This window comes from Zophobas morio, unplaced genomic scaffold, assembly GCF_036711695.1.
Source record: "Zophobas morio isolate AGI-343-1 ecotype UQ-CSIRO unplaced genomic scaffold, CSIRO_AGI_Zmor_V1 ptg000040l, whole genome shotgun sequence".
NCBI lineage: Eukaryota > Metazoa > Arthropoda > Insecta > Coleoptera > Tenebrionidae > Zophobas > Zophobas morio.
In genome coordinates, this window is record NW_026972145.1 from 3547009 (window position 1) to 3562582 (window position 15574).

The 15574-nt window shown below is 31.6% G+C and overlaps 1 protein-coding gene across 4 annotated transcripts; it reads right to left on the reverse strand.

The window, feature by feature from the left end:
* Positions 1-116: 116 nt before the first annotated feature.
* On the reverse strand, positions 117-11362 carry LOC135140567 (phosphorylase b kinase gamma catalytic chain, skeletal muscle/heart isoform). 4 transcript variants are annotated; one of them, XM_064071174.1, is made up of 9 exons: positions 11277-11362; positions 11019-11127; positions 1654-1820; positions 1193-1598; positions 1031-1137; positions 884-981; positions 730-816; positions 461-619; positions 117-415 (listed from the first exon to the last, which is right to left on the reverse strand). In XM_064071174.1, exons 2-9 carry the CDS (start codon positions 11108-11110, stop codon positions 281-283), a joined length of 1251 nt encoding a protein of 416 aa, XP_063927244.1. In that variant the 5' UTR covers positions 11111-11127; positions 11277-11362; the 3' UTR covers positions 117-280. The 4 variants fall into 4 exon arrangements, with proteins under 4 accessions (XP_063927244.1, XP_063927243.1, XP_063927245.1 ...); XM_064071173.1 differs by having other exon boundaries at positions 697-816; XM_064071175.1 differs by lacking the exon at positions 11277-11362 and adding an exon at positions 1940-2005 and having other exon boundaries at positions 697-816; positions 11019-11106.
* Positions 11363-15574: the final 4212 nt, after the last annotated feature.

The following is a 15574-nucleotide window of genomic DNA, read 5'->3' on the forward strand; positions in this document are numbered from 1 at the left end:
GGTGATATTTGTCGTGTTTTGGGTTGACTTTTCACTGCTCGGAGTGTACACACTTGTGCAGCAACAATGTCATTTGTATAGTAGCGTGCACATATAATGCTTATTAAAAAAACACAAACTTATGACCATTTTATTCATAATAATACAGGGTAAGGTTTAAATACTGCCGAGAGTCGGCACAACTAAATCTAGCGCAGAGTAAAAACCGATTGCTTTCGCTTATCACAATTCCAACAAACTAAAACCTAACAAAATTGGTCTAAATTCACTAAAATTTCTGTTATCGACTCAAATTGGTAACGTAAATGTGCTTAAGTTCTGTCTTGGGTGTGTTCTCGAACAACGCGGCCCGATTCTGCCCTTCGCCCTTCTTCACCCAGTGCCCGTACACCCGGAACGCGCAGCCATCCACCACCTGGAAAGCCACGTTAGCCACAATCAAACAACAACATAACCTCACTTTTCGCAGCAACTTGATCCTGTACGGGTCGGTGCGCGCCGTTTCCAGACTCAGCGGCTCCGGCGTGAACTTGATCCGCTGCAGCCGCACCATCGCCCTCACCACCAAAATCGCCCACTGGAATTTTTGCCTCGCTTGGAATTTGCGTTGCTGGAGTTTCTGAAAACGCGCACAAGTCAAAAGCATGCTTCACACGATACGAAACGACACGACACTGTAGTTAGTCAGACACACACATTATTAGTGGTGGCAGGCAACACGTGCTTTACCAAAGCCAACTCTGAAATTCTACTGAATCTGCGACTGGTCTTGCGCAATGAGTGTTTGAGGGGAGCGATGTCTTGGTCCCACAATTGCTGGAAAAGAATTTACACAAAAGCACGAGTGATGTAGTGGGGGTGGGGGTGGTGGTGGGGTGCTTACCATTGTGTGGAAGAAGGGGTGGGCGAGGGCGTCTTCGAGGGTGATGCGCTGCTTGGGGTCCACTACGAGTAACCTCCGGATTAAGTCTTTAGGGGGCTCTGAAACTTACGTTGTCGAAAATTTAAACAAGATGGCGACAGACCTAACCTGAAATGTCTGCCCATTCCGGTGACGTGAACGAGTACTTTCCCTCCATGATGTTTCGCAACATAATCATTTGTTTGCGGTGCCAAAATGGCGGACAACCGACTAACCTATAAGACTTATCGTAATTAAAAATGGCGCCTTTTTTTAAATACTTATACTTACAGTGTATACATGATGACCCCGCATGCCCACACGTCTACTTCGAACGAACATCCAGGCGCATCCTCCACCATGTTACACTTCAACGTCTCCGGCGCCAGATACCCGGGAGTCCCACACAACTCGTGCACCATTTCCCCCTCCGCTAGTTTCTTCGCGAACCCGAAGTCGGTTATCTTCACGTTCAAATTATCATCCAGGAGTATATTTTCAGGCTTCAAGTCCCTATGCACGATCCCTCGGGAATGTATATGGAACACCCCCTCCAAAATCTGGCGCATGATGTACCTGGTTTTCTTCTCAGACAGCGTCACCACCGACGTCAAATAATCGAAAAGTTCACCGTGTCGACACAACTCGAAAACCAGGAAGATAAAAGTGGGAGATTCGAAAACATCCTGTAATTCAACTGTGGCCAATAGTGAGGTGACTTTTGAAAAAAGCGCCAAATTTGAATAACCTACTGATGTACTGGTGGCCGGCTACGTGTCTTAATATCGCGATTTCTTGTTTGGTTGCTTCTTTGGCTGTGATTCCGTCGCTGCTGTCGTTGCTCAAATCGATAATCTTGGCGGCGAATTCTTTGCCGGTCTCTTTTTCGATGCAGCGGCGGACCGTGGAGCTGATCCCTCTGGAAATTGAGTCACGTGATTGAAAATGGCGTGACAAATGACAAACAAAAGAAAACGAAGAGAGAAAATCATAGAATAGGCACTGCGACTAAATGAGTAAGACGTTTCAAGTGGTTACCTGTCTGTCACATCGCACAGCATAACCAATACAGAACCAATGCGAAAAACTTGTTTTTATGGCCATCTGCAAAATAATTCCGTTTTTTATCAATAAATAAAATATGGAAGAAAGTACTATTTGTTAACTACGAAAGATGACTTTTTACAAATTTTCGGGTTATTAAAGAAAAAAGTTCGAAACGTTTATTTCCTAAACAAACACCAGTAATTAACAACATGAAAATAAATTAAAGTTGGCGAGAGGTCAGAAATGATATTGGAAGGTTATTAAGCAAACGGGACTTCCTAGTGATATTTTTGACGCTGTAATCACCAAGTGATATAAAAGAGTTAAAAATATCCTGTGATGGCAAGCGGTTTTCGTTGAAATTTAACTAGAATAAAAGCGCACTACTAAAGGGTTTTTGAGTTCTATAAGAATAAATCTCTTAATTTAAAAAAAAAACACAATTTAGAAACGGAGCGCAGCGAGCACGTTCGAGTCTTTCCAACTTTAGTAATCACAATTGTTGTTAAGGTTCATTTTTTGTTAATAATTTAGCTTCTCGGGGACAACAATCAATTATTTTTAATAACACCTGAACGTGCTCGCTGCGCTCGCATTCTAACCGTTCTATTTTTTTTTGCAGTTTAGTCTCATTGAAGTGAATTTCCGAGTGATTCCAAAGTTTTCAAAAATTCTAGAAATTTCAAAGATTCTACAGTTTCTACAGAGATTCCAAAGAGTTTTAAAATTGTAAAGATGGTAAAATTTCTAAAATCCAAAGTCATAAAAATTCTAAAAATGTTGAAGGACTTTGAGATGTTCGGAATTTAAAAGTGTTAAAGATTCTAATTAATCTGGATATTGTAAAGATCTTGAAAGTTTCCACGGTTTCCGAAGAGTTTTAAAATTGTAAAGAAATTAGAATTATTCTAGAAATTTCAAAATTTTCAAAGATTCTAGAAATTGTAAAAAAGACTCAGACGTTCTAAAGAGTTTAAAATTTTAATCATGTTAAAATTCCCAAAGATTCGAAAGTCTTGAAAATTGAATTTTAGAGATTTTAAAATTTTCAAAAATTCTAAAAATTTTACTATGTACTAGAGACTCTGACGTTTCAAAGGTTCTAAAAGTTCTACAGATATTCCAAAAAGTTTAAAAATTCTAATGATCTAGGCTTACAAATTCTAGAAATTCTACAGTTTCTAACGGTTAGAAAGATTCAAAAAATTCTTAAGATTCGAGAAGTTTCAAAGCCTTCAACGATTCCGAAGATTCTAATGACTCCAGATATTCTAAACACCTCAAAAATGAAAGATTAGGGAGCTTCCAAATTGTAAAGATATTAAAGATTCTACATGAACTAAAAATTCCAAGAGTCTAAATTTAATAAAGATAAAAAAAAATCGTAAATATTTGAGTGATTCTAAAATTTAAACATTCTAGATTTTCTACAGACTCCAGAGGTTCCAGAAATTCCGAAGATTCTTAAGACTCTAAGGACTCAAAAAACACTCCAAAGACCTCAAAATCCTCAAAGACCCCAGTTTTTAAAGACTCCAAAGACTCAAACGTTCAAAAGATTTTAAAAATTCTAAAGTTTTCAAATATTCCAAGGATTCTAAGATCTCAAATAATGCAAAGACTCTAATGATAGTAAAGAAACCAAAAATCACCAAAATGTTAGATTCTAAAATTTTCAAAAATTCTAGAAATTGCAAAAAATTTAAGTTCTCTAGATTCTAAAGAGATTCCATAGTTTAATTTTTTTAAGATGTCAAAATTCCCAAAGATCCGAAAACTCTTAAAAATTCTAGAAATCTAGATCCAAAAATTCCAGAAAGGTTGAAGGACTTAAGGGTGCTGGGAATTTAGAAGTTTTAAAGATTCTAGAAATTCTATTATTTCTAATGATTACAAAGATTCAAAAAATTCTAAAGATTCAAGAGGTTTCAAAGTCTTCAACGATTGCGACGACTTTAATGACTCTAGAGACCTTAAAAATTACTAAAGATCCTAAAGATTCTACATGCACTAAAAATTCTAAGATTCTAAATATAAGAAAGCTCCAAAAAATTCTAAAATGTACAAAATTTCCAAAAATTCTAAAAGCTCTAACAACTCTGAGCCCTTTAAAGATTCTAGATTTTCCATAGATTCCAGACGTACCAGAAATTCCGAAGCTTCTACAGATTTTTAAGACTCTTAAGGCCTCAAAATTTCCGAAGATTCTAGAATGTTAAAGCATCTAGAAATGCTAGTAAATTAAAAGTTCTAAAGATTTTAGAAATTCTATGGTTTCTAGAGATTACGGAAATTTGAAAAATTCCAAAGATAAAAAAAAGATCAAATTCTAATAAGATCTTAAAAATTCTGTAAATTAGAAAGATGAGGGAGATTATGAATGAACAAACAATTCTAAGATTTTGAAGTTAAGAAAGATTACAAAAAAAACTTAAACATTCTGTAGCTACTAAAGATCTCAGCAATTGAAGAGTTTCTAAAGATCCTAGAGATTGTAAACATTCTAGAAGTTGTACTGATTCTAAAATCCCTAAAATTTCCAAAAATTCTAAAAGCTCTAAAAACTGAAGATTCTAGATTTTTCGTAGATTGCAGAAATTCCACAGATTCTACAGATTCTTAAGACTTTAAACAGTCAAAATTTCCAAAGATTCTAGAAAGTTAAAGTATCTAGAAATGCTACTAATTTAAAAGTTCTGAAGATTTTAGAAATTCTACGGTTTCTAGATATCACAGATTTGAAAAATTCTATAAATTAGAAAGATTAGGGAGATTCTAAATTATTAATGAACAAACGATTCTAAGATTTTGAAGAAAAAATCTTAAAGATCTTGTAGCTACTAAAGATTCCAGGAATTCTAGACCTCCTAAAGATCTTGGATATTCTAAACATTCTAGAACTTCTACTGATTCTAAAATCTCTAAAATTTCCACAGATTCTAAAAGCTCTAAAGATTCTAGATTTTCCATAGATTCCAGAAATTCCAAAGATTATAGAGAGCTAAAGTATCTGTAAATGCTAGTAATTTAGAAGTTCTGAAGGTTTTTAAAATTCTATGGTTTCTAAAGATTACGGAAATTTGAAAAATTCAAAAAATTAAAAAAGTTTCAAATTCTAAGATTTTGAAGAAAAATTAAAAAAATCTTAAAGATTTTGTAGCTACTAAAGATCCCAGGAATTCTAGACCTCCTAAAGATCTTGGAGATTCTAAACATTCTAGAACTTCTACTGATTCTTAAATCTCTAAAATTTCCACAGATTCTAAAAGCTCTAAAGATTCTAGATCTTCCATAGATTCCAGAAATTCCAAAGATTCTACAGATTCTTAAGACACTATGAATTCTAAGGACTGTAAATTTCCAAATATTCTAGAGAGCTAAAATATCTGTAAATGCTAGTAATTTAGAAGTTCTGAAGGTTTTAAAAATTCTATGGTTTCTAAAGATTACGGAAATTTGAAAAATTCTAAAAATTAAAAAAGCTTCAAATTCTAAGATTTTGAAGAAAGATTAAAAAAATCTTAAAGATCTTGTAGCTACTAAAGATTCCAGGAATTCAAGAGTTCCTAAAGATCCCAGAGATTCTAAACATTCTAGAACTTCTATTGATTCTAAAATCTCTAAAATTCCCAAAAATTCTAAAAGCTCTAAAGATTCTAGATCTTCCATAGATTCCAGAAATTCTAAAGATTCTACAGATTCTTAAGACACTGGATTCTAAGGACTCTAAATTTCCAAAGATTCTAGAGAGCTAAAATATCTGTAAATGCTAGTAATTTAGAAGTTCTGAAGATTTTAAAAATTCTATGGTTTCTAAAGATTACGGAATTTGAAAAATTCCAAAAATTAAAAAAGCTTCAAATTCTAAGATTTTGAAGAAAGATTAAAAAAATCTTAAAGATCTTGTAGCTACTAAAGATTCCAGGAATTCAAGAGTTCCTAAAGATCCCAGAGATTCTAAACATTCTAGAACTTCTATTGATTCTAAAATCTCTAAAATTTCCAAAAATTCTAAAAGCTCTAAAAACTGAAGATTCTAAATTTTTCGTAGATTGCAGAAATTCCACAGATTCTACAGATTCTTAAGACTCTAAACACTCAAAATTTCCAAAGATTCTAGAGAGTTAAAGTATCTAGAAATGCTAGTAATTTAAAAGTTCTGAAGATTTTAGAAATTCTACGGTTTCTAGATATTACAGATTTGAAAAATTCTATAAATTAGAAAGATTACGGAGATTCTAAATTATTAATGAACAAACAATTCTAAGATTTTGACGAAAGATTTAACAAAATCTTAAAGATCTTGTAGCTACTAAAGATTCCAGGAATTCTAGAACTCCTAAAGATCTTGGAGATTCTAAACATTGTAGTACTTCTACTGATTCTAAAATCTCTAAAATTTCCACAGATTCTTGAAGCTCAAAGAATTCTAGATGTTCCATAGATTCCAGAAATTCCAAAGATTCTACAGATGCTTAAGACACTAAGGATTCTAAGGACTCTAAATTTCCAAAGATTCTAGAGAGCTAAAGTATCTATAAATGCTAGTAATTTAGAAGTTCTGAAGGTTTTAAAAATTCTATGGTTTCTAAATATTACGGAAATTTGAAAAATTCTAAAAATTAAAAAAGTTTCAAATTCTAAGATTTTGAAGAAAAATTAAAAAAATCTTAAAGATCTTGTAGCTATTAAAGATCCCAGCAATTCAAGAGTTCCTAAAGATCCTAGAGAGTCTAAACATTCTAGAACTTCTATTGGTTCTAAAATCTCTAAAATTTCCAAAGATTCTAAAAGCTCTAAAGACTGAAGATTCTAGATTTTCCATAGATTCCAGAAATTCCAAAGATTCTACGGATTCTTAAAACTCTAAGGACTCAAAATTTCCAAAGATTCTAGAGAGCCAAAGTATCTATAAATGCTAGTAATTTAGAAGTTCTGAAGGTTTAAAAAATTCTATGGTTTCTAAAGAATACGGAAATTTGAAAAATTCTAAAGATTAAAAAAGTTTCAAATTCTAAGATTTTGAAGAAAGATTAAAAAAATCTTAAAGATCTTGGAGCTACTAAAGATCCCAGCAATACAAGAGTTCCTAAAGATCCTAGAGATTCTAAACATTCTAGAACTTCTACTGGTTCTAAAATCTCTAAAAATTCCAAAGATTCTAAAAGCTCTGAAGATTGACGATTCAAAGGACTCTAATAACGCTGACTCTTCTAGAGATTCTAGATTTTCCATAGAATCCAGAAATTCCAAAGATTCTACAGATTTTAAAACTCTAAGGACTCCAAGGACTCAAAATTGTCAAAGATTTTAGAAATTCTATGGTTTTCTAGCGATTACATACATTTAAAAAATTATAAAGATTTAAAAATTGTGTCAAATTCTTAGATCTTAAAAATTCTATAAATTAGAAAGATTAGGCAGATTCCAAATTATTAATGAACAAACGATTCTAAGATTTTGAACTTAAGAAAAATAAAAAAAAGTCTTTAAGATCCTGTAGCTACTAAAGATCCCAGGAATTCAAGAGTTCCTAAAGATTCTAGGGATTCTAAACATTCTAGAACTTCTACTGATTCTAAAATCTCTAAAAATTCCAAAGATTCTAAAAGCTCTACAAATTGACGATTCAAAGGACTCTAATAACTCTGAGTCTACAGATTTTAGAACTCTAAGGACTCTAAGGACTCAAAATTGTCAAAGATTTTAGAAATTCTATAGTTTTCTAGCGATTACGTAGATTTGAAACATTCTAAAGATTAAAAAAGTTTCAAATTTTAAGATTTTAAAAATTCTATAATTAGAAAGATTAGGGAGATTCTAAATTATGAATGAACAAACGATCCTAAGATTTTGAACTTAAGAAAAATTAAAAAAAAAAGTCTTTAAGATCCTGTAGCTACTAAAGATCCCAGGAATTCAAGAGTTCCTAAAGGTTCTAGGGATTCTAAACATTCTAGAACTTCTACTGATTCTGAAATCTCTAAAATTTCCAAAGATTCTAAAAGCTCTAAAAATTGACGATTCAAAGGACTCTAATAACTCTGAGACTTCCAGAGATTCCAGATTTTCCATATAATCCAGAAATTCCAAAGATTCTACAGATTTTAAAACTCTAAGGACTCGAAATTGTCAAAGATTTTAGAAATTCTATGGTTTTCTAGCGATTACGTATATTTGAAAAATTCCAAAGATTAAAATAGTTCCAAATTCTAAAATCTTAAAAATTCTATAAATTAGAAAGATTAGGGAGATTCCAAATCATGAATGAACAAACGATTCTAAGATTTTGAAGTTAAGAAATATAAAAAAAAATCTTTAAAATCCTGTAGCTACTAAAGATCCCAGGAATTCAAGAGTTCCTAAAGGTTCTAGGGATTCTAAACATTCTAGAACTTCTACTGATTCTGAAATCTCTAAAATTTCCAAAGATTCTAAAAGCTCTAAAAATTGACGATTCAAAGGACTCTAATAACTCTGAGACTTCCAGAGATTCCAGATTTTCCATATAATCCAGAAATTCCAAAGATTCTACAGATTTTAAATCTCCAAAGACTCGAAATTGTCAAAGATTTTAGAATTTCAATAGTTTTCTAGCGATTACGTATATTTGAAAAATTCTAAAGATTAAAATAGTTCCAAATTCTAAAATCTTAAAAATTCTATAAATTAGAAAGATAAGGGAGATTCCAAATAATGAATGAACGAACGATTCTAAGATTTTGAAGGAAGATTAAAAAAAAATCTTAAAAATCCAATAGCTACTAAAGAGCCCAGAAATTTAAAAGTTCCTAAAGATCCTAGAGATGCTAAACATTCTAGAACTTTTACTGATTCTAAAATCTCTAAAATTTCCAAACATTCTAAAAGCTCTAAAAATTGACAATTCAAAGCAATAACTCTGAGACTTCTAGAGATTCTAGATTTTCCATAGAATCCAAAAATTCCAAAGATTCTACATTTTTTAAATCTGCAAGGACTCGAAATTGTCAAAGATTTTAGAAATTCTATAGTTTTCTAGCGATTACGTATATTTGAAAAATTCTAAAGATTAAAAAGTTTCAAATTCTAAAATCTTAAAAATTCTATAAATTAGAAAGATTAGGGAGATTCCAAATCATGAATGAACAAACGATTCTAAGATTTTGAAGTTAAGAAAAATTAGAAAAAACCTTAAAGATCCTGTAACTAGTAAAAATCCCAGAAATTCAAGAGTTCCTAAAGATTCTTGAGATTCTAAACATTCTAGAACTTCTACTGATTCTAAAATCTCTAAAATTTCAAAAGATTCTAAAAGCTCTAAAAATTAACGATTCAAAGGACTCTAAGATTTCTAGAGATTCTAGATTTTTCATAGAATCCTGAAATTCCAAAGATTCTACAGATTTTAAAACTCTAAGGACTCGAAATTGCCAAAGATTTTAGAAATTGTATGGTTTTCTAGCGATTACGTAGATTTGAAAAATTCTAAAGATTAAAAAAGTTTCAAATTCTAAGATCTTAAAAATTCTATAAATTAGAAAGATTAGGGAGATTCCAAATCATGAATGAACAAACGATTCTAAGATTTTGAAGTTAAGAAAGATTTAAAAAAAAGTCTTTAAGATCCTGTAGGTACCAAAGATCCCAGGAATTCAAGAGTTCCTAAAGATTCTAAAGATTTTAAACATTCTAGAACTTCTACTGATTCTAAAATCTCTAAAATTTCCAAAGATTCTAAAAGCTCTACAGATTGACGATTCAAAGAACTCTAACAACTCTGAGACTTCTAGAGATTCTAGATTTTCCATAGAATCCAGAAACTCCAAAGATTCTGCAGATTTTAAAACTCTAAGGACTCTAAGGACCCAAAACTGTCAAAGATTTTACAAAATCTTAAAGATCTCCAAAGATCCCAAAATTCCCAAAGTGCCTCAAAATTCCAAAAACTAAAAACTCAAACGTTGCAAAGATTTTAAAAATTCTCAATTTCGATTATTCTAAGGATTCTAAAACTTCTAGATAAATCCCAAATAATCCAAAGATTCTAAAAATTATAAAAATTGCATGAACTCTTAAAGTTCAAAGATTTTAAAGATTCCAAAGACTAATGATTGTAAAGAAACCAAAAATCACTAAAATATTAAAGATTCTAAAAATGTTTCCTTCCTACGGTTTTTATTGTTTCAAACCTTCCAAATATTTCAAAGATTAGAGATTCCAAAGGTTTTAGAAATCCAAATATCTTAAAAATTTTAAAGATCTTAATAATTAAGACGATTTGAAAGAATATTTTGATTAATTTTTATTAAGATCTCTCTGGTGTCTTTAAGATGACGTCATCAATTTTTTGACCAAGATGAATAAATAAAATAAAAAAAAACACATTATTCATGGAATTTCTACGCCAGTAATAAAATGCAACAATGCAATAAAAATCCGACAACACAAACAACATCGGAATCCGGATATATTTCGTCCGGTAAACACTCGTCCCACGATTTTACGCGATGACGTCACCCACCTCCCGGAGGCCATAAACCAATCATTTTTACTGCACGTTCCGTAATCATTCCCGTTATTTACTCCACAAGTATTGACACCAATTTAGCCCCGAATTCCTCAATATTCACAATCATCTGATCAGCCGCTGCCTTTTATCTCTTAAATTGAATAACAAACACTCAGCGTCACAACTATTACCCAACTATCAACACCAATATCTCTGACGATTAAAACTTGTTTGTTTGGAGACTCAAACAAACGAAGAATAAGTGCCTCTTACGCGTTTTCACAAAAGTAAGCACTCGTTATCAAGTCGGACTTGAAGATAAGCGAAAATTAGCCACAGGGTGCAATGAATAAAGATGATTCACGAAAATCATTAAAAATAGAACGAACAATTACAAAAGAGCCTGAGGCCGACAGCCAAATCCGGAACCCAGCCAAGTCAATCCCATCCATGGCACGCTCCACAGCCACATTTATACGAATCTTATAATTCATCACGTCTCAAGGCTGAATGAATGAGTTACAACGATGTAATTTATAATTTATACGAGCGTTTAAAAAACATTAACTTTAGACTGACCTTCCCAGGATCTCTTTGGGCTCGTATTTGGCGTAGAACTCCTTGGCGGCGTCTTGGTCCGGCAACTTGTCTTCGTCTTCTTCTTTGGCCATTGTTTTAAGAAGACCAACTAAAAATAACACGGGTAACAATGAGCCATGACCATACCCTTCACAAAGGTTAAATTTGAAATGGCGCAGGCTTGAACCAAGCGGGCCAAGGTAATGGGTTATTTTGATTGTTACAACAATCGGGTGGTATTTGGCGAGAAATACGTACTTTTTGCTGTGTTTACTACACGTTTTAACCTTCACGGGAGCCCACTCAAATCAAACGTCAAGCGGGGTTGGCAGCACTGCGGAGACACGAAAAGTGAAAGTTACTAGGCGGGTTTGATTTCAAACAAATTAGATTAGAGACGAAAATAGACGAGATTACCGCTATTACCGGATTTTGTAAAGTGTTTGTTGTTTATTTTTAGTTTGCGAAAAAAATTCGCAACTCAGTCGTAATAAATTTTTAGCATACAGCGTGTTCCTTGCGCTAGACTGGATGTGTCTAGATACAGAGCTTCACAAAGTAATGCCCCAAAAATGCTAAAAACTTTTTGATGCAGGGTTGCCACATGTTTTTTAGGGTAAAATAATGTTCTTAGTTTGTCGTCTTTTATTTGTTTTTCTATCGTTCTTCTTTTTGAATTTTGTATTCTACTTTTTAGTCTTTTTTTGCCTCTTTTAATCGCCCCTTTTTGTTGAAGCTTTTTTTTGTTTCTTTTTAGTCGCTTTATATTTGTTACTTCTTTTGTTGCGTTTATGTTTCGCTTTTTTTTGTTGCGTTTTTTGCATTTATTTCCGTTACATATTTTGTGGACTTTCTTACTACATTTTTTTTGTCACATTTTTTTGTGGCCAAACTTTTTGTAAACTTCATTTGTTTTTTCCTGTTTCTTGGCTCATTCTATGTTGTGTTTTTTTTGTCGCATTTTCTGATACATTTTCTTTCGTATTTTTGTGTTTTTTTTGTGTCCGAGTTTCGTGTCGTTTTTATTTGGTGTTTTCTCATTTTTGTGGCTCTCTTTTTATTATTTTTGGTTGTCACTTTTATCAATTTTAATTGTCTTTTTGGGGCTTTTTGTGTGTTTTATCATCATTTTATCATTTTTTATCCGTTATTTACCATTTTTGTCACTTTTTGGTCGCATTTTTTGTTACTACTTGTGGTCTTTTTTTGTAAATTTTTTGTTTTTTTTTTGTGTCTTTTTTGTCGCTTTTTACTTGTCGTCTATTTTTCTATGGCGTCTTCGTGTCGTTTTTATCGGCTTTTCTGACCTTTTCTTTCATATTTTTGGGACTTCGTGGTGTTCCCTTTATTTTTTACCATTTTTTTGTGTCATTTTTGTCAATTTTATTTGTCTTATTGAAGGCTTCTTGTATGTTTTTTCATCATTTTATCACATTTTGTCCCTTATTGGTCATTTTTTTGACTTTTTGGTCGCATTTTTGTTTCTACTTATGGTCGTTTTTGACACATTTTTTCATTTTTATTTATTTCTTTTTTGCCTCCTTTTATTTGTTACTATATTTTTTGCCATTTTTCTAGTGTCTCTTTTTGTCTCAATTTCAGTGTGGTCCCTTTTTCTCTAGTTTTCAATTTTTTAATTTCTCGATTTTTCGATTTTCGATCTTTGTTTTTACAATTTTTCTTTTTATTTTTACAATTTCAGATAATTCATTTTTGATTTTGTCTATGTTTCGATGTTTAGTTCCTCAGTTTTCGGTTTTTGATTTTTCAAAGTTTTGTAATTCAACCATATGATTATGCAATTTTTCGTTTTATTAATTTTACAATTTTTCGATTTTTTAATTTTTGATTTTATCAATTTTTCGATTCTCCAATTTTTCGATCTGCAGTTTTTCTAGTTTTCAATTCTTCGGATTTTTTTCTTATATCATTGTTCGATTTTCTAAAATTTAGATCCTTATTTTGCAATTTTTAGATATTTTAATTTTTGATTTTCTCCGTTTTTAGTCCCCCAATTTCAAAGTTTTCGACTTTTCGGATCTTTTAGTTACTCCACTTTTTGATTTTTCACATTTTCTGATAATTCCAATTTTGGATTTTTTATTTTTACAATTTTTATTTATTGTACGTTTTGATTTTTTTAATGTTTCGATTTTTAATTCCTCAATTTTTGAATTTACCGAATTAATAATTTTACATCAATTGTAAGATTTTTTAATTTCTCGAATTTTCGATTTTCCGTTTCTTCAATTTTTCGATATGCAATTTTCCCAGTCTTAAGCTTATCATTTTCCAATTTCTGGATTTTTAATTTTTCAGATTTTTTAATTATTCCATATTCTGATTTTTTAGATTTTCTCTTTTTTGCAATTTTTGACATACACAATTTTTTGATATTCTTTAATGGCGTTTTTAAGTCGTCTATTTTTTAATGGCGTTTTCGTGTCACCTTCTTTTTTGTTGTTTTTTTGGTATTTTCTTTTTTTGTTCTTTTTTGTCGGCTTTTTTCCAGTTTTCAATTTTTAATTTCTTGATTTCGACTTCTTTATTTTAACACTTTGTTTTTATTTTTACAGTTTTGTAGATCTTTTATCTATGTTTCGATGTTTAGTCCCTTAATTACCTTTCGACTTTTTTAATTTTCGATTTTCTAATTTTTCGAATTGCATTTTCCGATGTTTCAGTTCTACAGTTTTGTAATCCAGCTGTAATTAATTTTTGATTTTTTTTAATTTTTCGATTTGCGGTTTTTTTGTTTTCAATTTTTCGGATTTTTTTATGTCGTTGTTCGATTTTAGAATTTCGAACCTTATTATGCAAATTTTTGATTTTTTCATATTTCCGTTTTCAGTCCCCCAATTTTTGGTTTTCGGGTTGTCGATTTTTCGAACTGCAATTTTTAATTATTTATTTTCCCAATTTCTAATTATTGGAATTTTCGAATCTTTCAGTTACTCATTTGTCTATTTTTCGCATTTTCTAATAATTCCAATTTTTAAGGTTTCGATTTTTAATGCCTCAATTTTTGGTTTTTCGATTAAGATTTTCCAATTTTTGATTTTTCAATTTCGATTTGCAATTTTTCTAGACTTCAATTTATCATTTTCCGATTTCTCGATTTTTCATTTTTCGACTTTTCGGATTTTTTAATTATTGCAATTTTCTGATTTTTAGATTTTCTATATTTCTTGCAATTTTCGATATTTATTTGTACAATTTTTCTTTTTATTTTTACAATTTTGCACAACTCATTTTTGACTTTATCTGTTTCGATGATAGCCCCTCAATTTTAGTTTATGTGATTTTCCAATAAAAATAATTTTAGAAACTTTGTTTTTTTTTTGTTTCTTTAATTTTCAGTTTTTTATTCTTTTGAATTGCAATTTTTCGATTTTTTTATTCTCAATTTTTAATTATTTAGTTTCCCGATTTCTAATTTTTCGATTTTTCGCATTTTTTGCAATTTTGGATTTTTTAAATCTCTGACCTTCACTTCACAATTTTTTATTTTTGCAATGTTTATTTATTTTACGTTTTGATTTTATGAATATTTCGATTTTTAATACCTCAATTTTTGGTTTTTCGAGTAAGATTTTTTAATTTTCCGATTTTATAATGGTACAATAATTGTAATTGTAATGCCCCAAAAATGCTAAAAACTTTTTGATGCAGGGTTGCCACATGTTTTTTAGGGTAAAATAATACAACTTCAGTGGTTCATACAAATTTATCAAAAATTATGTCATTCCAAGGGTTTCCCTATATAAATGAACGTTATATTAAATTTGGGTAAGACTTCCTCGACTCGTTTCCGGCTTTGGGGTGACAATTTATCGTAGCTCAAAAAAATCCTCTCCAAATCCGGCACTCCAGCTACTAATTTATCCACATTGACACTATCAAAGTCGTTCCTCTCCAAAAAGATCACCCTCAAACCTTTCAACCCATCAAACTCCTCCCACGTCAAACTTTTCAACTTATTATCACTCAAATTCAGAACTTTCAGTTGCACTAAGTTCCTAAAAGCCCCTCTGGCGACACTTTCAATCTTATTATGTTGTAAATCAAGCACTTTCAAATTCTTTAACTCTTTGAACGCGTTTTCCTCCACTCTCCCTACCCGGGAGTGCTGAATAGTCAAAGACTTTAAGTCCTCCAACCCCGCCAACACCCCTTCTTCTAACTTAGTCATCCCAGTCCCATTTATAGTCAAACTCTGCAACCCCTTCGTCTCCTTGAAAGCCCCCTTCTCAATTTCGATTCCCGCGCCGTCGAAACTCATCCTCTTCACACGTTGGCACCCCTGCAGATTTTTTTTGGTGATTTTCGGGAACTTTCCATTGTCGGTGACCGTCACTGACGTCAAATTCGGCGTACAACACAACGACCCGGACTCGATGTTGGTGATTTCGCTTAATGTGAAGGTAATTTCGGTGACTTGGGTCAAATTGGAGAAGTTTTCGTGGATTATGGGGCCTTTGGCGTTTCTGATTGTGAGTTTATTGGTAGCACTGGCCAGGATGAGCTCGGGGGAGAAGGCGAAATTCTCGCAGATG